General features: G+C 50.2%; 3 protein-coding genes across 24 annotated transcripts in view; 1 reads left to right on the top strand and 2 right to left on the bottom strand.

Moving 5' to 3' along the window:
- Nucleotides 1-1,995, bottom strand: part of LOC118936833 — a 3,254-nt gene extending 1,259 nt beyond the window's left edge. Inside the window, exons 1-6 of one of the 16 annotated variants that reach the window (XM_036934253.1) lie at nt 1,945-1,975; nt 1,859-1,903; nt 1,224-1,735; nt 880-1,014; nt 577-666; nt 225-449 (exon numbers count right to left, since the gene is read on the bottom strand). In XM_036934253.1, coding sequence (XP_036790148.1) covers nt 225-449; nt 577-666; nt 880-1,014; nt 1,224-1,260 — 487 coding nt within the window. In that variant the 5' untranslated portion in view covers nt 1,261-1,735; nt 1,859-1,903; nt 1,945-1,975. Of the gene's footprint in view, nt 667-879; nt 1,015-1,182 lie in introns of all 16 variants that reach the window. The other 15 variants (XM_036934252.1, XM_036934244.1, XM_036934245.1 and 12 more) reach the window with 15 other exon arrangements.
- The window catches only part of LOC118936832 (ubiquitin-conjugating enzyme E2 K-like), a 17,798-nt gene extending 9,537 nt beyond the window's left edge, over nt 1-8,261 (bottom strand). For 2 of the 6 annotated variants that reach the window (XM_036934238.1, XM_036934241.1), the window contains exons 1-6: nt 7,983-8,261; nt 6,035-6,128; nt 5,406-5,464; nt 3,622-3,704; nt 2,725-2,769; nt 2,121-2,220 (exon numbers count right to left, since the gene is read on the bottom strand). In XM_036934238.1, the coding sequence (XP_036790133.1) occupies nt 2,121-2,220; nt 2,725-2,769; nt 3,622-3,704; nt 5,406-5,464; nt 6,035-6,128; nt 7,983-8,045 (444 nt within the window). In that variant the 5' untranslated portion in view covers nt 8,046-8,261. Of the gene's footprint in view, nt 1-2,120; nt 2,221-2,724; nt 2,770-3,493; nt 3,539-3,621; nt 3,705-5,405; nt 5,465-6,034; nt 6,129-7,982 lie in introns of all 6 variants that reach the window. The other 4 variants (XM_036934240.1, XM_036934237.1, XM_036934242.1 and 1 more) reach the window with 4 other exon arrangements.
- A 1,412-nt stretch (nt 8,262-9,673) lies between these two features.
- LOC118936831 (small integral membrane protein 14-like) lies at nt 9,674-23,364 on the top strand. Of its 2 annotated transcripts, none has more exons than XM_036934236.1 (5): nt 9,674-9,958; nt 14,242-14,325; nt 21,450-21,498; nt 21,661-21,822; nt 22,886-23,364. In XM_036934236.1, exons 2-5 carry the CDS (start codon nt 14,251-14,253, stop codon nt 22,891-22,893), a joined length of 294 nt encoding a protein of 97 aa, XP_036790131.1. In that variant the 5' UTR covers nt 9,674-9,958; nt 14,242-14,250; the 3' UTR covers nt 22,894-23,364. The 2 variants fall into 2 exon arrangements, with proteins under 2 accessions (XP_036790131.1, XP_036790130.1); XM_036934235.1 differs by having other exon boundaries at nt 9,678-9,958; nt 21,661-21,818; nt 22,886-22,957.
- Nucleotides 23,365-23,439: the final 75 nt, after the last annotated feature.

Here is a 23,439-nt window from a genome sequence, read left to right as displayed (position 1 = left end):
CACACCGGTACCTGATTGGAGAGGAGGAACACTGACTGACAGATTCACACCGGTATCTGATTGGAGAGGAGGAACACTGACAGATTCACACCGGTACCTGATTGGAGAGGAGGAACACTGACTGACAGATTCACACCGGTATCTGATTGGAGAGGAGGAACACTGACAGATTCATACCGGTACCTGGTTGGAGAGGAGGAACACTGACAGATTCATACCGGTACCTGATTGGAGAGGAGGAACACTGACAGACAGATTCACACCGGTACCTGATTGGAGAGGAGGAACACTGACAGACAGATTCACACCGGTACCTGATTGGAGAGGAGGAACACTGACTGACAGATTCACACCGGTACCTGATTGGAGAGGAGGAACACTGACAGACAGATTCACACCGGTACCTGAATGGAGAGGAGGAACACTGACAGACAGATTCACACCGGTACCTGATTGGAGAGGAGGAACACTGACAGATTCACACCGGTACCTGATTGGAGAGGAGGAACACTGACAGACAGATTCATACCGGTACCTGATTGGAGAGGAGGAACACTGACAGATTCACACCGGTACCTGATTGGAGAGGAGGAACACTGACAGACAGATTCATACCGGTACCTGGTTGGAGAGGAGGAACACTGACAGACAGATTCATACCGGTACCTGATTGGAGAGGAGGAACACTGACAGATTCACACCAATACCTGATTGGAGAGGAGGAACACTGACTGACAGATTCACACCGGTACCTGGTTGGAGAGGAGGAACACTGACAGATTCACACCGGTACCTGATTGGAGAGGAGGAACACTGACTGACAGATTCACACCGGTATCTGATTGGAGAGGAGGAACACTGACAGATTCACACCGGTACCTGATTGGAGAGGAGGAACACTGACTGACAGATTCACACCGGTACCTGATTGGAGAGGAGGAACACTGACAGACAGATTCATACCGGTACCTGATTGGAGAGGAGGAACACTGACAGACAGATTCACACCGGTACCTGGTTGGAGAGGAGGAACACTGACAGATTCACACCGGTACCTGATTGGAGAGGAGGAACACTGACTGACAGATTCATACCGGTACCTGATTGGAGAGGAGGAACACTGACAGATTCATACCGGTACCTGGTTGGAGAGGAGGAACACTGACAGATTCATACCGGTACCTGATTGGAGAGGAGGAACACTGACAGATTCACACCGGTACCTGATTGGAGAGGAGGAACACTGACAGACAGATTCATACCGGTACCTGATTGGAGAGGAGGAACACTGACAGATTCATACCGGTACCTGGTTGGAGAGGAGGAACACTGACAGATTCATACCGGTACCTGATTGGAGAGGAGGAACACTGACAGATTCACACCGGTACCTGATTGGAGAGGAGGAACACTGACAGATTCACACCGGTACCTGATTGGAGAGGAGGAACACTGACAGATTCACACCGGTACCTGGTTGGAGAGGAGGAACACTGACAGACAGATTCACACCGGTACCTGGTTGGAGAGGAGGAACACTGACTGACAGATTCACACCGGTACCTGATTGGAGAGGAGGAACACTGACAGACTCATACCGGTACCTGATTGGAGAGGAGGAACACTGACAGACAGATTCACACCGGTACCTGATTGGAGAGGAGGAACACTGACAGATTCACACCGGTACCTGATTGGAGAGGAGGAACACTGACAGACAGATTCATACCGGTACCTGATTGGAGAGGAGGAACACTGACAGATTCATACCGGTACCTGGTTGGAGAGGAGGAACACTGACAGATTCATACCGGTACCTGATTGGAGAGGAGGAACACTGACAGATTCACACCGGTACCTGATTGGAGAGGAGGAACACTGACAGACAGATTCACACCGGTACCTGATTGGAGAGGAGGAACACTGACAGATTCACACCGGTACCTGGTTGGAGAGGAGGAACACTGACAGACAGATTCACACCGGTACCTGGTTGGAGAGGAGGAACACTGACTGACAGATTCACACCGGTACCTGATTGGAGAGGAGGAACACTGACAGACTCATACCGGTACCTGATTGGAGAGGAGGAACACTGACAGACAGATTCACACCGGTACCTGATTGGCCACTACTGCATCCTGGGGGTCGTCTGGTTCAGCTGCAGCCAGAAGAGCCTGGAGGGACAACAGTACTGTCCTCAGAGTCATCGCTGCTGCCCTGGGAGACAGGAAGAGGAGGGGTTAGAGAGAGGAGGTGCTGCCCTGGGAGACGGAGAGAGGAGGGGTTAGAGAGAGGAGGGGTTAGAGAGAGGAGGGGTTAGAGAGAGGAGGGGTTAGAGAGAGGAGGTGCTGCCCTGGGGGATGGAGAGAGGAGGGGTTAGAGAGAGGAGGGGTTAGAGAGAGGAGGGGTTAGAGAGAGGAGGGGTTAGAGAGAGGAGGTGCTGCCCTGGGGGACGGAGATAGGAGGGGTTAGAGAGAGGAGGGGTTAGAGAGAGGAGGTGTTAGAGAGAGGAGTTGTAGGGAGAGAGGAGGGGTTAGAGAGAGGAGGGGTTAGAGAGAGGAGGTGCTGCCCTGGGGGACGGAGAGAGGAGGGGTTAGAGAGAGGAGGTGCTGCCCTGGGGGACGGCAGTAGGGAGAGAGGAGGGGTTATAGAGAGGAGGAGTTGTAGGGAGAGAGGAGGGGTTATAGGGAGAGGGGAGGAACATAACTATGTGTGACTCACCACGGGTCTTTGAGGATGTCCAGACAGATGGCTCCTGTTACTGAGCTGATGTTGGGAGAGAGGAGGAGTTGTAGGGAGAGAGGAGGGGTTGTAGGGAGAGAGGAGGGGTTGTAGGGAGAGAGGAGGAGTTGTAGGGAGAGAGGAGGGGTTGTAGGGAGAGAGGAGGGGTTGTAGGGAGAGAGGAGGAGTTGTAGGGAGAGAGGAGGAGTTGTAGGGAGAGAGGAGGAGTTGTAGGGAGAGAGGAGGGGTTGTAGGGAGAGAGGAGGGGTTGTAGGGAGAGAGGAGGGGTTATAGGGAGAGAGGAGGGGTTGTAGGGAGAGAGGAGGGGTTGTAGGGAGAGGGGAGGGGTTGTAGGGAGAGAGGAGGGGTTGTAGGGAGAGAGGAGGGGTTGTAGGGAGAGAGGAGGGGTTATAGGGAGAGAGGAGGGGTTATAGGGAGAGGGGAGGGGTTATAGGGAGAGAGGAGGGGTTATAGGGAGAGGGGAGGGGTTATAGGGAGAGAGGAGGAGTTGTAGGGAGAGAGGAGGGGTTGTAGGGAGAGAGGAGGGGTTATAGGGAGAGGGGAGGGGTTATAGGGAGAGGGGAGGGGTTGTAGGGAGAGAGGAGGGGTTGTAGGGAGAGAGGAGGGGTTATAGGGAGAGGGGAGGGGGTTGTAGGGAGAGAGGAGGGGTTATAGGGAGAGGGGAGGGGTTATAGGGAGAGGGGAGGGGTTGTAGGGAGAGGGGAGGGGTTATAGGGAGAGGGGAGGAACATAACTATGTGTGACTCACCACTGGTCTTTGAGGATGTCCAGACAGATGGCTCCTGTTACTGAGCTGATGTTGGGAGAGAGGAGGAGTTGTAGGGAGAGGGGAGGGGTTATAGGGAGAGGGGAGGGGCGTAACTATGTGTGACTCACCACTGGTCTTTGAGGATGTCCAGACAGATGGCTCCTGTTACTGAGCTGATGTTGGGGTGCCAGATCTTAGTGATGAACCTCACCTGGGGAGAGAGAGAGGTGTTAAACACGAGATAGTAGTGTACCATCATAGTGACTCTTAAAGGGATGTGTTTCTTACCTTGGGACTCTTAAAGGGATGTGTTTCTTACCTTGGGAGGGTTATTAAAGGGATGTGTTTCCTACCTTGGGAGGGTTATTAAAGGGATGTGTTTCTTACCTTGGGACTCTTAAAGGGATGTGTTTCTTACCTTGGGAGGGTTATTAAAGGGATGTGTTTCTTACCCTGGGAGGGTTATTAAAGGGATGTGTTTCCTACCTTGGGAGGGTTATTAAAGGGATGTGTTTCTTACCCTGGGAGGGTTATTAAAGGGATGTGTTTCTTACCCTGGGAGGGTTATTAAAAGGATGTGTTTCTTACCTTGGGAGGGTTATTAAAGGGATGTGTTTCCTACCTTGGGGGGGTTATTAAAGGGATGTGTTTCTTACCTTGGGAGGGTTATTAAAGGGATGTGTTTCTTACCCTGGGAGGGTTATTAAAGGGATGTGTTTCTTACCTTGGGAGGGTTATTAAAGGGATGTGTTTCTTACCTTGGGAGGGTTATTAAAGGGATGTGTTTCTTACCTTGGGAGGGTTATTAAAGGGATGTGTTTCTTACCCTGGGAGGGTTATTAAAGGGATGTGTTTCTTACCTTGGGAGGGTTATTAAAGGGATGTGTTTCTTACCCTGGGAGGGTTATTAAAGGGATGTGTTTCCTACCTTGGGAGGGTTATTAAAGGGATGTGTTTCCTACCTTGGGAGGGTTATTAAAGGGATGTGTTTCTTACCTTGGGAGGGTTATTAAAGGGATGTGTTTCTTACCTTGGGAGGGTTATTAAAGGGATGTGTTTCTTACCTTGGGAGGGTTATTAAAGGGATGTGTTTCTTACCTTGGGAGGGTTATTAAAGGGATGTGTTTCTTACCTTGGGAGGGTTATTAAAGGGATGTGTTTCTTACCTTGGGAGGGTTATTAAAGGGATGTGTTTCCTACCTTGGGAGGGTTATTAAAGGGATGTGTTTCTTACCTTGGGAGGGTTATTAAAGGGATGTGTTTCTTACCCTAGGAGGGTTATTAAAGGGATGTGTTTCTTACCTTGGGAGGGTTATTAAAGGGATGTGTTTCTTACCCTGGGAGGGTTATTAAAGGGATGTGTTTCCTACCTTGGGAGGGTTATTAAAGGGATGTGTTTCTTACCCTGGGAGGGTTATTAAAGGGATGTGTTTCTTACCCTGGGAGGGTTATTAAAGGGATGTGTTTCTTACCTTGGGAGGGTTATTAAAGGGATGTGTTTCCTACCTTGGGAGGGTTATTAAAAGGATGTGTTTCTTACCCTGGGAGGGTTATTAAAAGGATGTGTTTCTTACCTTGGGAGGGTTATTAAAGGGATGTGTTTCCTACCTTGGGGGGGTTATTAAAGGGATGTGTTTCCTACCTTGGGAGGGTTATTAAAGGGATGTGTTTCTTACCTTGGGAGGGTTATTAAAGGGATGTGTTTCTTACCTTGGGAGGGTTATTAAAGGGATGTGTTTCTTACCTTGGGAGGGTTATTAAAGGGATGTGTTTCCTACCTTGGGAGGGTTATTAAAGGGATGTGTTCTTACCTTGGGAGGGTTATTAAAGGGATGTGTTCTTACCTTGGGAGGGTTATTAAAGGGATGTGTTTCTTACCTTGGGAGGGTTATTAAAGGGATGTGTTTCTTACCTTGGGAGGGTTAAAGGGATACGTTTCTGGGATTTTGATTTCCAGTTGAAATCTGCCACCTTAGAAAGGAGAAAAAACAGTGCATATATGATCTGTATTGGTGTGTGTGTGTGTGTGTGTGTGTGTGTGTGTGTGTGTGTGTGACCCGGTGTGTGTGTGAGTGAGCAGGTGTGTGTGTGTGAGCAGATGTTTGTGAGAGCAGATGTGTGTGTGTGTGAGTGAGCAGGTGTGTGTGTGTGTGTGTGTGTGAGTGAGCAGGTGTGTGTGTGTGTGTGTGTGTGTGTGTGTGTGTGTGTGTGTGTGTGTGTGTGTGTGTGTGTGTGTGTGTGTGTGTGTGTGTGTGTGTGTGTGTGTGTGAGTGAGCAGGTGTGTGTGTGTGTGTGTGTGTGTGTGTGTGTGTGTGTGAGTGAGCAGGTGTGTGTGTGTGTGTGTGTGTGTGTGTGTGTGTGTGTGTGTGAGTGAGCAGGTGTGTGTGTGTGTGTGTGTGTGTGTGTGTGTGTGTGTGTGTGTGTGTGTGTGTGTGAGTGAGCAGGTGTGTGTGTGTGTGTGTGTGTGTGTGTGTGTGTGTGTGTGTGTGTGTGTGTGTGTGTGTGTGTGTGTGTGTGTGTGTGTGTGTGTGTGTGTGTCACCTTCGTACGGCGTGTCTGGTGGTCCTGCGATCTCTCCTCGCAGCTCTGTGAAGTTTTCATCTACCAGATCCACCTTGATCTGGTTTTTACTCGTCTGTCAGAGAGAGAGAGATGGAGGGAGACGGATGAGGAGAGAGGGATGGAGAGAGGGAGGGAGGGAAGAGGGATGGAGAGAGAGGGAGGAAGAGGGATGGAGAGAGAGGGAGGGAGAGGGAGGGAAGAGGGATGGAGAGAGAGGGAGGGAAGAGGGATGGAGGGAGAGAGAGGGAGGGAAGAGGGATGGAGAGAGAGGGAGGGAAAAGGGATGGAGGGAGAGAGAGGGAGGGAAGAGGGATGGAGGGAGAGAGAGGGATGAGGAGAGAGGGAAAGATGAGGAGAGAGGGAGGGAGGGAGGGAGAGGGAGGAAGGGAGGAGGGGAGGGATGAAGGGAGAGGGATGAAGAGGGAGGGATGAAGCGAGGAGGGGAGGGATGAAGAGAGAGGGAGAGGGATGAAGAGAAAGGGAGAGGGATGAAGGGAGGAGGGGAGGGATGAAGAGAAAGGGAGAGGGATGAAGGGAAATGAAGAGGGGGAAGAGAGAGGGAGAGTGATGAAGAGGGATGAAGCGAGGAGGGGAGGGATGAAGAGGGAGGGATGAAGGGAGGAGGGGAGGGATGAAGAGAAAGGGAGAGGGATGAAAGGAAATGAAGAGGGGGGAGAGTGAGGGAGAGGGATGAAGAGAAAGGGAGAGGGGTGAAGAGAAAGGGAGAGGGGTGAAGAGAAAGGGAGAGGGATGAAGAGAAAGGGAGAGGGATGAAGAGAAAGGGAGAGGGGTGAAGAGAAAGGGAGAGGGATGAAGAGAAAGGGAGAGGGGTGAAGAGAAAGGGAGAGGGGTGAAGAGAAAGGGAGAGGGGTGAAGAGATAGGGAGAGGGATGAAGAGAAAGGGAGAGGGGTGAAGAGAAAGGGAGAGGGGTGAAGAGAAAGGGAGAGGGGTGAAGAGAAAGGGAGAGGGGTGAAGAGATAGGGAGAGGGATGAAGAGAAAGGGAGAGGGGGGAGAGTGAGGGAGAGGGATGAAGGGAAATGAAGAGGGGGGAGAGTGAGGGAGAGGGAGGAAGAGGGATTTAGAGAGATTGTGGTTCTGTAGGACCCTTCTCCATTGACAGTCCGTCCATCAGACCCCATCAACACAGTTATAGCAGTAGCCCACTGTCTGCCCCAATACTTCCCTTGTTCTTATTGAAATAGGACATGGGAGATACACATTTTCATTTAGCAAGCTAAACAACTAAACAGTCTCTCATGATGTGCTATATTGAAGAACTGACAACAGTCTAGCTATCTAGCTACAGGGTCCAAAACTTCCTAAATAAATAATGTTTTCATAGCAAAGCCACTAGCTTATTACATAGTGAGAGGGGTGCACCAAGGCAGCTGTCAAACTAGCAGGCTAGCTAACAAGCTAGCTACCCTGTATTAGCTACCTAGCAACACAACTTTCCCCCTTCAGCTAGTTAGCTAATGTCAGCTACAAAAACGTCAACACAGGGAGGAAAAAACAAACTATTTTTTAGCATCTTGACAACTATTTGGGCTGACACTCGACATTTTGGCGTTAGGGGCTTTTGTCGTTTGTTTGTATGGGGTTTTGTCTTGTTATCTGTCCCAGGCCTGTCCCCTTGGGCTAACATCCGCGATATTTCCTGATCTGTTTCGCCGACACCCTTTCACTTCGCACCGGGCATGTTGTCGCACAATCACCGATAAAGTTGCCCTCGATAGGGCCTCGCTTGTTTTCCGCTGCAGCAGAAACGCAGATTGGATAACACGCAAGCTGACATTTTCCTTTGCATGACAACTTGCAAAAAATAAACAACTACAGTTTTAATTTATCCTGGTTTATAATTTTTTTTTAAAACGATTTGCCATAAGTAACCGTAAATAGTCATAAGGATATTTTTTTTATCAAACCTCTTCGCTTTTGAGAACTTCTTTGAACTCCCGTTTGATCCTCTGGACCGCTATATTCGCCATGGCTCTGCCGTCGCCCTCCGTCCAGTAGCGGGATGTTACACCTGGTCGGGCCTCGGTCCACTCCCGTTGCTGTGTGGATATCTTCTGTTACACTCTCCAATCCTCCTCTCTCTCTTTCTCTCTCCCTCTATATCTTTCTCTCTATCACTGTCTATCTCTCTCTCTACCTCTATATCTCTACCTCTCTCTCTCTATCTCTCTACCTCTCTATATCTCCCTTTCTCTCTATCTCTTTCTCTCTACCTCTATATCTCTACCTCTCTCTCTCTCTATCTCTCTACCTCTCTATATCTCCCTTTCTCTCTATCACTGTCTATCTCTCTCTCTCTCTCTCTCTCTCTCTCCTCGGTTTCGTTCACTCTCCTTCTTTCTTTCCCCTCTTCAAAAACACAGCACTCCTTTCTTGAAAATGCGTGCAGCACAGTCTTGTCAGTAACTGAGTCTGGAAATATGAACACAGTTTGTTTGTTTTTTTGCCACAGAACTAACGTTACTAGAAAATGTGTATGTCTGTGAAAGGTTGGTTTTGTGGAAATAGCTAGAAAGAGGAACGTTGTTGTTGTTGTTGTTGTCAAGCACTGCTGTATTCCTCTGTTTAGAGTCATGTGATATGATGGGATGGTGTGAATACATCACTTTCTCATCATATGTAACTGTAAATACCACTATTCATATGTAACTTTAATATGACTAGGAAGGTTATATCGGGGCCTGTGTCAAACCACAACTGACAACATTGTAGCTGCACACAGTTTAGGAAATTCTCTCTCTGACACACAACACAGTACATTGTCACTGATTCTCACTCTCTGTCTGTGTGTCTTTGCTACCAGTGTCCTGTATAATAGATTGCCTATTGGTCGAGGGTAAAATCACCGTGGAGTTGACATCTCCAGCATCTTCTCTGTTGTTATGATCTGCTGAACAGGGACACAGGCCTGTGTGACACATTTTTCCAGACATCTCTGTCCTTTTTCCGTCAACACGGATGGACTCTATTCAGAGAAAATACAGAGTTTTTTTTTTTTTTTTTATCATTCACTTGAACATGAAGGTCACATGAACAGACTTTTCTGGGGGCATTTTGGGGAAAGAGATGACACAAGAGTTACTGAGTTAATCAGCAGATATTGATTTAGTTGTACACCTAACATGTATTAGGTTATTCTTCATAATATACTCTATCTGTCACCGGGGTGATTGATTGACCATGTATGGTTTGTTTACTTTCCGTACGTCGTCGCGTCTTAACTCGCTCTTGACTTTGATTGGCTGAAATGATATCCCGCTGGATATCTAAACCAATCGGATGTCTGAGACAGTTGAAACGCTGAGTTGGAGAAAAAAAAAAAAAAACGAAAGTTTCCACGTTACCACAGTCACAAAGTCGTAATTGCTAACCTTATGCATAACCTTAAATAGCATTTTGGTATAATTTATTGCCATACATCTTTACAATATAGCCAGTGTGGTTAAGATTTAAAATACAATTGAAAAAAATAAATTGTAGAAATAGGCGCTATTTATGACTTTATGGCTGTGGTAACTAGTGACGAGCAAAAACACGAGTTCCCTGTCTACTCGCAGATCTCGCGTGATGTCCGTGACGTGGCTGTCGCGTACTGTATCAAAAGCTTGGGTGTTATCATTAGTTCCCCGTTTTGCAACTAAAACCACCGTTTCTATTGGACAGTATCGGGTAGGTCCCCTCCCGTTTCGTTTGCCTCCGTTTATGGAACGTGTTGCAACAGAATTGGCATAATGAATGAGCCCCTGGAAATCTTCTACTGTACAGATGAAAACAGTTTGGCCAGCTGTGGCTTTCTGATAACGTGTCTACAGTCGGGAACGATAACAACAAGAAACATACATTCCCTGGACTCTAAAAGCTGCGTCTGGATCAGTGTGTTCAGGTAAGTGTCGTCTCTCTGTCCCTTCAATAACACAGCAAAACGCAAATGCACTGGCAGCGCTGGGTAAAAGTACTGAATCTACAGGGTAGGGAGCGTAAACGCATCCACACGTAACGAATTAAGTTTTGAATATAACATGCATCAAACAGCTCCAATGCGAAGTTGCACCTCCATTTGGCTAGACGGCACCAACAGATCTGGGTCCAGGCTAGACGGCACCAACAGATCTGGGTCCAGGCTAGACAGGCACCAACATATCTGGGTCCAGGCTAGACGGCACCAACAGATCTGGGTCCAGGCTAGACGGCACCAACAGATCTGGGTCCAGGCTAGACGGCACCAACATATCTGGGTCCAGGCTAGACGGCACCAACAGATCTGGGTCCAGGCTAGACGGCACCAACAGATCTGGGTCCAGGCTAGACAGGCACCAACAGATCTGGGTCCAGGCTAGACGGCACCAACAGATCTGGGTCCAGGCTAGACGGCACCAACAGATCTGGGTCCAGGCTAGACGGCGCCAACAGATCTGGGTCCAGGCTAGACGGCACCAACAGATCTGGGTCCAGGCTAGACGGCGCCAACAGATCTGGGTCCAGGCTAGACGGCGCCAACAGATCTGGGTCCAGGCTAGACGGCACCAACATATCTGGGTCCAGGCTAGACGGCGCCAACAGATCTGGGTCCAGGCTAGACGGCACCAACAGATCTGGGTCCAGGCTAGACGGCGCCAACAGATCTGGGTCCAGGCTAGACGGCACCAACAGATCTGGGTCCAGGCTAGACGGCGCCAACAGATCTGGGTCCAGGCTAGACGGCGCCAACAGATCTGGGTCCAGGCTAGACGGCGCCAACAGATCTGGGTCCAGGCTAGACGGCGCCAACAGATCTGGGTCCAAGCTAGACGGCGCCAACAGATCTGGGTCCAGGCTAGACAGGCACCAACAGATCTGGGTCCAGGCTAGACGGCACCAACAGATCTGGGTCCAGGCTAGACGGCACCAACAGATCTGGGTCCAGGCTAGACGGCACCAACAGATCTGGGTCCAGGCTAGACAGGCACCAACAGATCTGGGTCCAGGCTAGACGGCACCAACAGATCTGGGTCCAGGCTAGACAGGCACCAACAGATCTGGGTCCAGGCTAGACGGCACCAACAGATCTGGGTCCAGGCTAGACAGGCACCAACAGATCTGGGTCCAGGCTAGACGGCACCAACAGATCTGGGTCCAGGCTAGACGGCACCAACAGATCTGGGTCCAGGCTAGACGGCACCAACAGATCTGGGTCCAGGCTAGACGGCACAAACAGATCTGGGTCCAGGCTAGACGGCACCAACAGATCTGGGTCCAGGCTAGACGGCACCAACAGAAGTTGCACCTATATTTTTCGAGTTTTTACATAAAACGGATCAGAGAACCGAAGTCATGCCGGAAAAGAAAATTGCGGTGTGACTTAATATGGAGGACCCGACAAGTCAGCCTCTTCCCTGTAAATGTCATGTAAAACTCCAGTGGTTAGAGAGTTGGACTAGTAACCAGAAGGTTGCAGGTTCAAACCCCCGAGCTGACAAGATACAAATCTCTCGTTCTGCCCCTGAACACCCACTGTCATTGTAAGTAAGAATTTGTTCTTAACTGACTTGCCTAGTTAAATAAAGGTTTAAAAAATATATATTGAACTGAAGAGGCCTAACTTTACTGCTGTTCTGTTAAAATGGTGATTTGGCTCTGGAAGCCTAAACCAGCTAAATACTCCCATTAATCGATTCTCTATTGCTCTACGGTTCTAGAAAAAATAATTTCACAAATGCAACATTTAAAAAAACAGTATTTTGTTGAGTGACATGTTTGTGGTCTTCTGTTGACACACAGGTTCAGAGACTCAGATAATTCTTCAGGTCGTCCACTCCGTCTTCTGTTGACACACAGGTTCAGAGACTCAGATAATTCATCAGGTCGTCCACAAGTGTTCAGAGACTCAGATAATTCTTCAGGTCGTCCACTCTGTCTTCTGTTGACACACAGGTGTTCAGAGACTCAGATAATTCATCAGGTCGTCCACAAGTGTTCAGAGACTCAGATAATTCATCAGGTCGTCCACTCTGTCTTCTGTTGACACACAGGTTCAGAGACTCAGATAATTCATCGGGTAGTCCACAGGTGTTCAGAGACTCAGATAATTCATCAGGGTGTCCACTCTGTCTTCTGTTGACACACAGGTGTTCAGAGACTCAGATAATTCATCAGGTCGTCCACTCTGTCTTCTGTTGACACACAGGTGTTCAGAGACTCAGATAATTCATCAGGTCGTCCACAGGTGTTCAGAGACTCAGATAATTCATCAGGTCGTCCACAGGTGTTCAGAGACTCAGATAATTCATCAGGTCGTTCAGAGTACATAAAAGTATGTATCAATGTAGCCTTTTAAAATATATATTTTTATTATTTCTAGCCGATATGAAAGATAAGGTCCTTATGCTTTCAAAACCAGTAGAGCAAGCGATGCCAGTTAATGTTCAGACCGAGAGGCGGGTCTCTGAACAAACCCCGCCCCCACAGAAGATGCTTTCGTCCAATGACTCGTATGTAATGGAACTGAAAATCATGATCAAGGGCTACAGTGACATTAGCATCTAACATTTGCTAACAGGCTACGTATCTAACATTTGCTAACAGGCTAAGCATCAACCATTTGCTAACAGGCTAAGCATCTAACATTTGCTAACAGGCTAAGCATCAAACATTTGCTAACAGGCTAAGCATCTAACATTTGCTAACAGGCTAAGCATCTAACATTTGCTAACAGGCTAAGCATCAAACATTTGCTAACAGGCTAAGCATCTAACATTTGCTAACAGGCTAAGCATCTAACATTTTGCTAACAGGCTAAGCATCTAACATTTTGCTAACAGGCTAAGCATCTAACATTTTGCTAACAGGCTAAGCATCTAACATTTTGCTAACAGGCTAAGCATCTAACATTTTGCTAACAGGCTAAGCATCTAACATTTTGCTAACAGGCTAAGCATCTAACATTTTGCTAACAGGCTAAGCATCTAACATTTTGCTAACAGGCTTATTAGCATCTAACATTTTGCGTTTTGTTTCCCCATCAGAGACATTCTGTAATTTAACCTTTCTACCTCGCCCCTCCCCTACATGGCCCCTCCCTACATGGCCCCTCCCCTACATGGCCCCTCCCCTACATGGCCACTACTCATTAGATTGGTCTCTGTTTTGTTTCTAGGGTGGTAATGTGTACCTACCTAACTAGCTAGGTAGGTAACTATGTACAGATCATTCAGCACCAGTAAAAGGCTCCAGGATCTGCTTTGTTTTACCTGTGAAACCATTTCCTCATTGCTTGTTGTTTGGCCTAAATGAAATGAGAACCACAGTCAGCGACTGTGTAAATAAGTTACACAACGGCCAAGGAAACATTTACCTGTAGCCTCTCTGAGCTACTGCACCTGCCAAGAGGTCCGGGCATTTTATGGCACAGGTAGCTAGTGGGCCTGGTCAAAAGTAGGAGGGAGGGGGGGGCATCTGGTAGCCAGTGGGCCTGGTCAAAAGTAGGAGGGGGGGGCATCTGGTAGCCAGTGGGCCTGGTCAAAAGTAGGAGGGGGGGAGGCATCTGGTAGCCAGTGGGCCTGGTCAAAAGTAGGAGGGGGGGGGGGGCATCTGGTAGCCAGTGGGCCTGGTCAAAAGTAGGAGGGGGGGGGGGGGCATCTGGTAGCCAGTGGGCCTGGTCAAAAGTAGGAGGGGGGGGGGGGCATCTGGTAGCTAGTGGGCCTGGTCAAAAGTAGGGGGGGGGGGGGGGGGGGCATCTGGTAGCCAGTGGGCTTGGTCAAAAGTAGGAGGGGGGGGGGGGGGGGGGGGGGGGGGGCATCTGGTAGCCAGTGGGCCTGGTCAAAAGTAGGAGGGGGGGGGCATCTGGTAGCCAGTGGGCCTGGTCAAATGTAGAAGGGGGGGGGGGCATCTGGTGGCCACTGGGCCTGGTCAAAAGTAGGGGGGGGGGGCATCTGGGATGTCAATGATGTCTCCTCTCTGGGGGGGAGGGGGGGGGGGGAGCATCTGGGATGTCAACGATGTCTCCTCTCATCCCAGGTGTGTGTGTGTGTGTGGTCTCATCCCAGGTGTGTGTGTGTGGTCTCATCCCAGGTGTGTGTGTGTGGTCTCATCCCAGGTGTGTGTGTGTGTGGTCTCATCCCAGGTGTGTGTGTGTGTGGTCTCATCCCAGGTGTGTGTGTGGTCTCATCCCAGGTGTGTGTGTTTTGTCAGGTGATCGTAATGGCGGAGGGAGGCTTTGACCCCTGTGAGTGCATCTGCACCCAGGAGCACGCCATGAGACGACTCATCAACCTGGTAAGAGTGTGTGTGTGTGTGTGTGTGTCTGTGTGTGTGTGTGTATCTGTCTGTGTGTGTGTCTGTGTGTGGGTATGTGTGTGTGTGTGTCTGTGTGTGTGTCTGTGTGTGTGTGTGTGTCTGTCTGTGTGTGTATGTGTGTGTGTCTGTGTGTGTGTCTGTGTGTGTGTGTGTGTGTGTGTGTCTGTGTGCGTGTCTGTGTGTGTGTGTGTGTGTGTGTCTGTGTGATGGAGAGAGATTCCTGTGAAACTGTGTCTTCATTTACCCCAATCCACGTCATCATTCAATCTGACTAAGACTGACGGCAGGATGCAGCATGACCCTGATGGGGGGGGGGGGGGGGCACTTGTTCCCTTCCCTCAGTACATTAGATATAGTTTGCTCATGCCTCGACCAACCCAGTCTTTTTTTACATTTGAGAGAGATTTGTACATCGTTAATGTATACAGACATAATATGACATTTGTCTTTATTGTTTTGAAACTTCTGTATGAGTAATGTTTACTGTTAATTTTTATTGTTTTTCACTTTATATATTATCTACCTCACTTACTTTGGCAATGTTAACACATGTTTCCCATGACAATAATGCCCTTAAATTGAAGAGAGAGAGATATTTATGCTTATTTATTTTATCTTGTGTCCTTTAACCATTTGTACATTGTTAAAACACTGTATATATATATATAATATGACATTTGTAATGTCTTTACTGTTTTGAAACCTCTGTATGTGTAATGTTTACTGTTAATTTTTGTTGTTTTTCACTTTATATATTCACTTTATATATTATCTACCTCACTTGCTTTGGCAATGTTAACACATGTTTCCCATGCCAATAAAGCTCTTGAATTGAATTGAATTGAATTGAGAGAGAGAGAGAAAAAGGCGAGAGACACAAGGAGGGAAGGAGGGAAGGGAAAAGTGTGTGGGACTGTGGAGGCTCTGAGCCAGCAGCATATCCTGGTTCCTGCTGTCTGTCTCTCTGTGTTTGTCTTGAGGACTGACAGACAGACACACACGCGGTTACGCACACAGATAGACACACACACACACACACACACACACACACACATAGATGGTGTCTCTCTCTCTTTCTGTGCTTCAAGGTAGTGATTAGAATGTTGCAACAATGGAATGCTGGGAGGCGGGGGTGTAAATCTGATTTAGAATGCGCTCCAGTCAACCAGGCCATCTCATTGGTCCCTGTGTACAGGTGTGTCTATGTGGCCAGCTGTCATTGGTCCAGCACAACCATGAGAGTTTCGTCATTTGCCCACAGACAGAGCGGGACCTGAACCACAGCTTAGTCCTTAACTTCCTGGGAGTTGTCCAATATCTTATTTTAATGAACATACAGAGATTTCTAAGTATATATAGATACAGACTTATGTTGAGTTATAATGTACATGTACACTAACGTTCAGAAGTTTTTGGGTCACTTAGAAATATCCTTGTTTTTGAAAGAAAAGCAACATTTTTTTTGTCAATTTTTAAATGACATCAAATTGAGCAGAAACACAGTGTAGACATTGTTAATGTTGTAAATGACTGTTGTAGCTGGAAACGGCAGATTTTTAATGGAATATCTATATAGGCGTACAGAGGCCCATTATCAGCAACCATCACTCCTGTGTTCCAATGGCACATTGTGTTAGCTAATCCAAGTTTATCATTTTAAAAAGGCTAATTGATCATTAGAAAACCCTTTTGCAATTATGTTAGCACAGCTGAAAACTGATGTGCTTATTTAAAGAAGCAATAAAACTGTCCTTCTTTAGACTAGTTGAGTATCTGGAGCATCAGCATTTGTGGGTTCGATTACAGACTTAAAATGGCCAGAAACAAAGACCTTTCTTCTGAAACTCGTCAGTCTATTTTTGTTCTGAGAAATGAAGGCTATTCCACGTGAGAACTTGCCAGGAAACTGGAGATCTCGTACAACGCTGTGTACTACTCCCTTCACAGAGCAGCGCAAACTGGCTCTAACCAGAATAGAAAGAGGAGTGGGAGGCCCCGGTGCACAACTGAGCAAGAGGACAAGTACATTAGAGTGTCTAGTTTGAGAAACAGACGCCTCACAAGTCCTCAACTGGCAGCTTCATTAAATAGTACCCGCAAAACATTAGTCTCCACGCCAACAGTGAAGAGGCGACTCTGGGATGCTGGCCTTCTAGGCAGAGTTCCTCTGTCCAGTCTCAACGTCAACAGTGAAGAGGAGACTCCGGGATGCTGGCCTTCTAGGCAGAGTTCCTCTGTCCAGTCTCAACGTCAACAGTGAAGAGGAGACTCCGGGATGCTGGCCTTCTAGGCAGAGTTCCTCTGTCCAGTCTCAACGTCAACAGTGAAGAGGAGACTCCGGGATGCTGGCCTTCTAGGCAGAGTTCCTCTGTCCAGTCTCAACGTCAACAGTGAAGAGGCGACTCCGGGATACTGGCCTTCTAGGCAGAGTTCCTCTGTCCAGTCTCAACGCCAACAGTGAAGAGGCGACTCCGGGATGCTGGCCTTCTAGGCAGAGCTCCTCTGTCCAGTCTCAACGTCAACAGTGAAGAGGCGACTCCGGGATGCTGGTCTTCTAGGCATAGTTCCTCTGTCCAGTCTCAACGTCAACAGTGAAGAGGAGACTCCGGGATGCTGACCTTCTAGGCAGAGTTCCTCTGTCCAGTCTCAACGTCAACAGTGAAGAGGCGACTCCGGGATGCTGGCCTTCTAGGCAGAGTTCCTCTGTCCAGTCTCAACGTCAACAGTGAAGAGGCGACTCCGGGATACTGGCCTTCTAGGCAGAGTTCCTCTGTCCAGTCTCAACGTCAACAGTGAAGAGGCGACTCCGGGATGCTGGCCTTCTAGGCAGAGTTCCTCTGTCCAGTCTCAACGTCAACAGTGAAGAGGCGACTCCGGGATGCTGACCTTCTAGGCAGAGTTCCTCTGTCCAGTCTCAACGTCAACAGTGAAGAGGCGACTCCGGGATGCTGGCCTTCTAGGCAGAGCTCCTCTGTCCAGTCTCAACGTCAACAGTGAAGAGGCGACTCCGGGATGCTGGCCTTCTAGGCAGAGTTCCTCTGTCCAGTCTCAACGTCAACAGTGAAGAGGAGACTCCGGGATGCTGGCCTTCTAGGCAGAGTTCCTCTGTCCAGTCTCAACGTCAACAGTGAAGAGGAGACTCCTGGATGCTGGTCTTCTAGGCAGAGTTCCTCTGTCCAGTCTCAACGTCAACAGTGAAGAGGAGACTCCGGGATGCTGGCCATCTAGGCAGAGTTCCTCTGTCCAGTCTCAACGTCAACAGTGAAGAGGAGACTCTGGGATGCTGGCCTTCTAGGCAGAGCTCCTCTGTCCAGTCTCAACGTCAACAGTGAAGAGGCGACTCCTGGATGCTGGCCTTCTAGACAGAGTTCCTCTGTCCAGTCTCAACGTCAACAGTGAAGAGGAGACTCCGGGATGCTGGCCTTCTAGGCAGAGTTCCTCTGTCCAGTCTCAACGTCAACAGTGAAGAGGAGACTCCGGGATGCTGGCCTTCTAGGCAGAGTTCCTCTGTCCAGTCTCAACGTCAACAGTGAAGAGGCGACTCCGGGATACTGGCCTTCTAGGCAGAGTTCCTCTGTCCAGTCTCAACGCCAACAGTGAAGAGGCGACTCCGGGATGCTGGCCTTCTAGGCAGAGCTCCTCTGTCCAGTCTCAACGTCAACAGTGAAGAGGCGACTCCGGGATGCTGGTCTTCTAGGCAGAGTTCCTCTGTCCAGTCTCAACGTCAACAGTGAAGAGGAGACTCCGGGATGCTGACCTTCTAGGCAGAGTTCCTCTGTCCAGTCTCAACGTCAACAGTGAAGAGGCGACTCCGGGATGCTGGCCTTCTAGGCAGAGTTCCTCTGTCCAGTCTCAACGTCAACAGTGAAGAGGCGACTCCGGGATACTGGCCTTCTAGGCAGAGTTCCTCTGTCCAGTCTCAACGTCAACAGTGAAGAGGCGACTCCGGGATGCTGGCCTTCTAGGCAGAGTTCCTCTGTCCAGTCTCAACGTCAACAGTGAAGAGGCGACTCCGGGATGCTGACCTTCTAGGCAGAGTTCCTCTGTCCAGTCTCAACGTCAACAGTGAAGAGGCGACTCCGGGATGCTGGCCTTCTAGGCAGAGCTCCTCTGTCCAGTCTCAACGTCAACAGTGAAGAGGCGACTCCGGGATGCTGGCCTTCTAGGCAGAGTTCCTCTGTCCAGTCTCAACGTCAACAGTGAAGAGGAGACTCCGGGATGCTGGCCTTCTAGGCAGAGTTCCTCTGTCCAGTCTCAACGTCAACAGTGAAGAGGAGACTCCTGGATGCTGGTCTTCTAGGCAGAGTTCCTCTGTCCAGTCTCAACGTCAACAGTGAAGAGGAGACTCTGGGATGCTGGCCTTCTAGGCAGAGCTCCTCTGTCCAGTCTCAACGTCAACAGTGAAGAGGCGACTCCTGGATGCTGGCCTTCTAGACAGAGTTCCTCTGTCCAGTCTCAACGTCAACAGTGAAGAGGAGACTCCGGGATGCTGGCCTTCTAGGCAGAGTTCCTCTGTCCAGTCTCAACGTCAACAGTGAAGAGGAGACTCCGGGATGCTGGCCTTCTAGGCAGAGTTCCTCTGTCCAGTCTCAACGTCAACAGTGAAGAGGCGACTCCTGGATGCTGGCCTTCTAGGCAGAGTTCCTCTGTCCAGTCTCAACGTCAACAGTGAAGAGGCGACTCCGGGATACTGGCCTTCTAGGCAGAGTTCCTCTGTCCAGTCTCAACGCCAACAGTGAAGAGGCGACTCCGGGATGCTGGCCTTCTAGGCAGAGCTCCTCTGTCCAGTCTCAACGTCAACAGTGAAGAGGCGACTCCGGGATGCTGGTCTTCTAGGCAGAGTTCCTCTGTCCAGTCTCAACGTCAACAGTGAAGAGGAGACTCCGGGATGCTGACCTTCTAGGCAGAGTTCCTCTGTCCAGTCTCAACGTCAACAGTGAAGAGGCGACTCCGGGATGCTGGCCTTCTAGGCAGAGTTCCTCTGTCCAGTCTCAACGTCAACAGTGAAGAGGCGACTCCGGGATACTGGCCTTCTAGGCAGAGTTCCTCTGTCCAGTCTCAACGTCAACAGTGAAGAGGCGACTCCGGGATGCTGGCCTTCTAGGCAGAGTTCCTCTGTCCAGTCTCAACGTCAACAGTGAAGAGGCGACTCCGGGATGCTGACCTTCTAGGCAGAGTTCCTCTGTCCAGTCTCAACGTCAACAGTGAAGAGGCGACTCCGGGATGCTGGCCTTCTAGGCAGAGCTCCTCTGTCCAGTCTCAACGTCAACAGTGAAGAGGCGACTCCGGGATGCTGGCCTTCTAGGCAGAGTTCCTCTGTCCAGTCTCAACGTCAACAGTGAAGAGGAGACTCCGGGATGCTGGCCTTCTAGGCAGAGTTCCTCTGTCCAGTCTCAACGTCAACAGTGAAGAGGAGACTCCTGGATGCTGGTCTTCTAGGCAGAGTTCCTCTGTCCAGTCTCAACGTCAACAGTGAAGAGGAGACTCCGGGATGCTGGCCATCTAGGCAGAGTTCCTCTGTCCAGTCTCAACGTCAACAGTGAAGAGGAGACTCTGGGATGCTGGCCTTCTAGGCAGAGCTCCTCTGTCCAGTCTCAACGTCAACAGTGAAGAGGCGACTCCTGGATGCTGGCCTTCTAGACAGAGTTCCTCTGTCCAGTCTCAACGTCAACAGTGAAGAGGAGACTCCGGGATGCTGGCCTTCTAGGCAGAGTTCCTCTGTCCAGTCTCAACGTCAACAGTGAAGAGGAGACTCCGGGATGCTGGCCTTCTAGGCAGAGTTCCTCTGTCCAGTCTCAACGTCAACAGTGAAGAGGCGACTCCTGGATGCTGGCCTTCTAGGCAGAGTTCCTCTGTCCAGTCTCAACGTCAACAGTGAAGAGGCGACTCCGGGATGCTGGCCTTCTAGGCAGAGTTCCTCTGTCCAGTCTCAACGTCAACAGTGAAGAGTTGACTCCGGGATACTGGCCTTCTAGGCAGAGTTCCTCTGTCCAGTCTCAACGTCAACAGTGAAGACGCGACTCCGGGATGCTGGCCTTCTAGGCAGAGTTCCTCTGTCCAGTCTCAACGTCAACAGTGAAGAGGTGACTCCAGGATGCTGGCCTTCTAGGCAGAGTTCCTCTGTCCAGTCTCAACATCAACAGTGAAGAGGCGACTCCGGGATACTGGCCTTCTAGGCAGAGTTCCTCTGTCCAGTGTCTGTGTTCTTTTCCCATCTTAATCTTTTATTTTATTTTGGCCAGTCTGAGATATGGATTTTTATTTGAAACTCTGTCTAGAAGGCCAAGCATCCCGGAGGTCTAGTTTTGTGTTCGTTGAAGAGGGCGAGAGCTGCCAGGCGACTTCCATTATCTCATAGGAATTGAATGATTCATTGAAAACCACAAGATCTGTCTCTCTGCCTGTCTCTCTGCCCGCCTGTCTGTCTGTCTCTCTGCCTGTCTCTCTGCCCGCCTGTCTGTCTGCCTCTCTCTGCCCGCCTGTCTCTGTCTCTCTGCCTGTCTGACTCTCTCTGCCTGTCTGTCTGTCTCTCTGCCTGTCTCTCTGCCTGCCTGTCTGTCTGTCTCTCTGCCTGTCTGTCTGTCTGTCTCTCTGCCTGTCTGTCTGTCTCTCTGCCTGTCTGCCTCTCTGTCTGTCTGCCTGCCTGTCTGTCTGTCTCTCTGTCTGTCTGTCAGCCTGTCTGCCTGTCTGCCTGCCCGCCTGTCTGCCTGTCTGCCTGTCTGTCTGTCTGTCTGTCTGTCTGTTTGCCTCTCTGTCTGTCTGTCAGCCTGTCTGTCAGCCTGTCTGTCTCTCTGCCCGCCTGTCTGTCTCTCTGCCTGTCTGCCTCTCTCTGTCTGTCTCTCTGCCCGCCTGTCTGACTCTCTGCCTGTCTGACTCTTCTGTCTGTCTCTCTGCCTGTCTGTCAGCCTGTCTGTCTGTCTCTCTGCCTGTCTGCCTCTCTGTCTGCCTGCCTGTCTCTGTCTGTTTGCCTGGTCTAATAAGGACAGAACAAACACGATCTGTAAACTCATGTTCTCCCCCCCCCCCCCCCTCTCTCTCTCTCCGCCCCCTCTCCCCCCCCCTCCTCTCTCTCTCCCCCCCTCTCTCTCTCCTGTGTCCACCAGCTACGTCAGTCTCAGTCCTACTGTACAGAGACAGAGTGTCCTCAGGACTGTATGTATGCTTTATATCACCACACACTGACCCACATTTAAGCTTCGTGCTGATCTAAACAACACTTCCAGTGGAGATACACACTTTGTTTTTCAGTGTTGTTTGATACACCGTCCAGCCAAGTGGTTATTAACGGGACTGTCTTTCTCTGTGTCCCTCCAGTACCAGGACCCAGTGGCTCAGTAGGAGGTGGAGACCTGACTGTCCCCGTGGTTCTGATGGGCTGGATGGTTCTGGTTCTGCTCCTCTTCCTCCTCAGACCCAACAGCCTCAGAGGATCCCCAGCACCGCCTGCCGGCAAACCTACTGGACCTCACAGTGTAGGTATGGAGGGAGGAGGAGGGAACCTACTGGACCTCACAGTGTAGGTATGGAGGGAGGAGGAGGGAACCTACTGGACCTCACAGTGTAGGTATGGAGGGAGGAGGAGGGAACCTACTGGACCTCACAGTGTAGGTATGGAGGGAGGAGGAGGGAACCTACTGGACCTCACAGTGTAGGTATGGAGGGAGGAGGAGGGAACCTACTGGACCTCACAGTGTAGGTATGGAGGGAGGAGGAGGGATAGAGGGAACCTACTGGACCTCACAGTGTAGGTATGGAGGGAGGAGGAGGGATAGAGGGAACCTATTGGACCTCACAGTGTAGGTATGGAGGGAGGAAGAGGGATAGAGGGAACCTACTGGACCTCACAGTGTAGGTATGGAGGGAGGAGGAGGGATAGAGGGAACCTATTGGACCTCACAGTGTAGGTATGGAGGGAGGAGGAGGGATAGAGGGAACCTACTGGACCTCACAGTGTAGGTATGGAGGGAGGAGGAGGGATAGAGGGAACCTACTGGACCTCACAGTGTAGGTATGGAGGGAGGAGGAGGGAACCTACTGGACCTCACAGTGTAGGTATGGAGGGAGGAGGAGGGAACCTACTGGACCTCACAGTGTAGGTATGGAGGGAGGAGGAGGGAACCTACTGGACCTCACAGTGTAGGTATGGAGGGAGGAGGAGGGATAGAGGGAACCTATTGGACCCCACAACGCACGTATAGAGGGAGGAGGGGGGGGGGTGGAAGAGGGGGGTGGATGGGGGAGAGGAGGGTGGATGGAGGGGGGAGGAGAGGAGGGTGGATGGAGAGGGGAAGAAGAGGGTGGATGGGGAAGAGGGGGGTGGATGGATGGGGGAGGAGAGGAGGGTGGATGGAGGGGGGGAGAGGAGGGTGGATGGAGGGGGGGAGAAGAGGAGGGTGGATGAAGGGGGGGAAGAGGTGGGTGGATGAAGAGGGGGGAGAGGAGGGTGGATGAAGGGGGGGAAGAGGAGGGTGGATGAAGGGGTGGTTTTGATATTGTTGTATGTATTTGTTTATTGACCGTTGTTCCTCCTGTTTAACAGAGTCGTGACCAGGATCCCCCAGCTCCACCGGTGGACTAGCAGCAGAACCAGACGGAACAGAACCGGAGAGAACCAGACGTTCTGCTGGACAACCCAACATCTCCACAGGACGTTCTACTGGACAACCCAACATCTCCACAGGACGTTCTACTGGACAACCCAACATCTCCACAGGACGTTCTACTGGACAACCCAACATCTCCACCGGACGTTCTACTGGACAACCCAACATCTCCACCAGACGTTCTACTGGACAACCCAACATCTCCACCAGACGTTCTGCCCGTTCTACGTTGCTACCCTGGAACCCAACAGCTTACTGCGACCTCCGACCCCTGTACATCACAATGCATTTCCTGTTTAGTGTACTACTTTAGACCAGAGCCCTATGGGGGTAGTGCAATACTTTAGACCAGAGCCCTATGGGGGTAGTGCACTACTTTAGACCAGAGCCCTATGGGGGTAGTGCACTACTTTAGACCAGAACCCTATGGGGTAGTGCACTACTTTAGACCAGAGCCCTATGGGGGTAGTGCACTACTTTAGACCAGAGC

Source organism: Oncorhynchus mykiss, chromosome 10 (assembly GCF_013265735.2).
Source record: "Oncorhynchus mykiss isolate Arlee chromosome 10, USDA_OmykA_1.1, whole genome shotgun sequence".
Taxonomy (NCBI): domain Eukaryota; kingdom Metazoa; phylum Chordata; class Actinopteri; order Salmoniformes; family Salmonidae; genus Oncorhynchus; species Oncorhynchus mykiss.
This window is presented reverse-complemented; position numbering and strand designations above follow the sequence as displayed.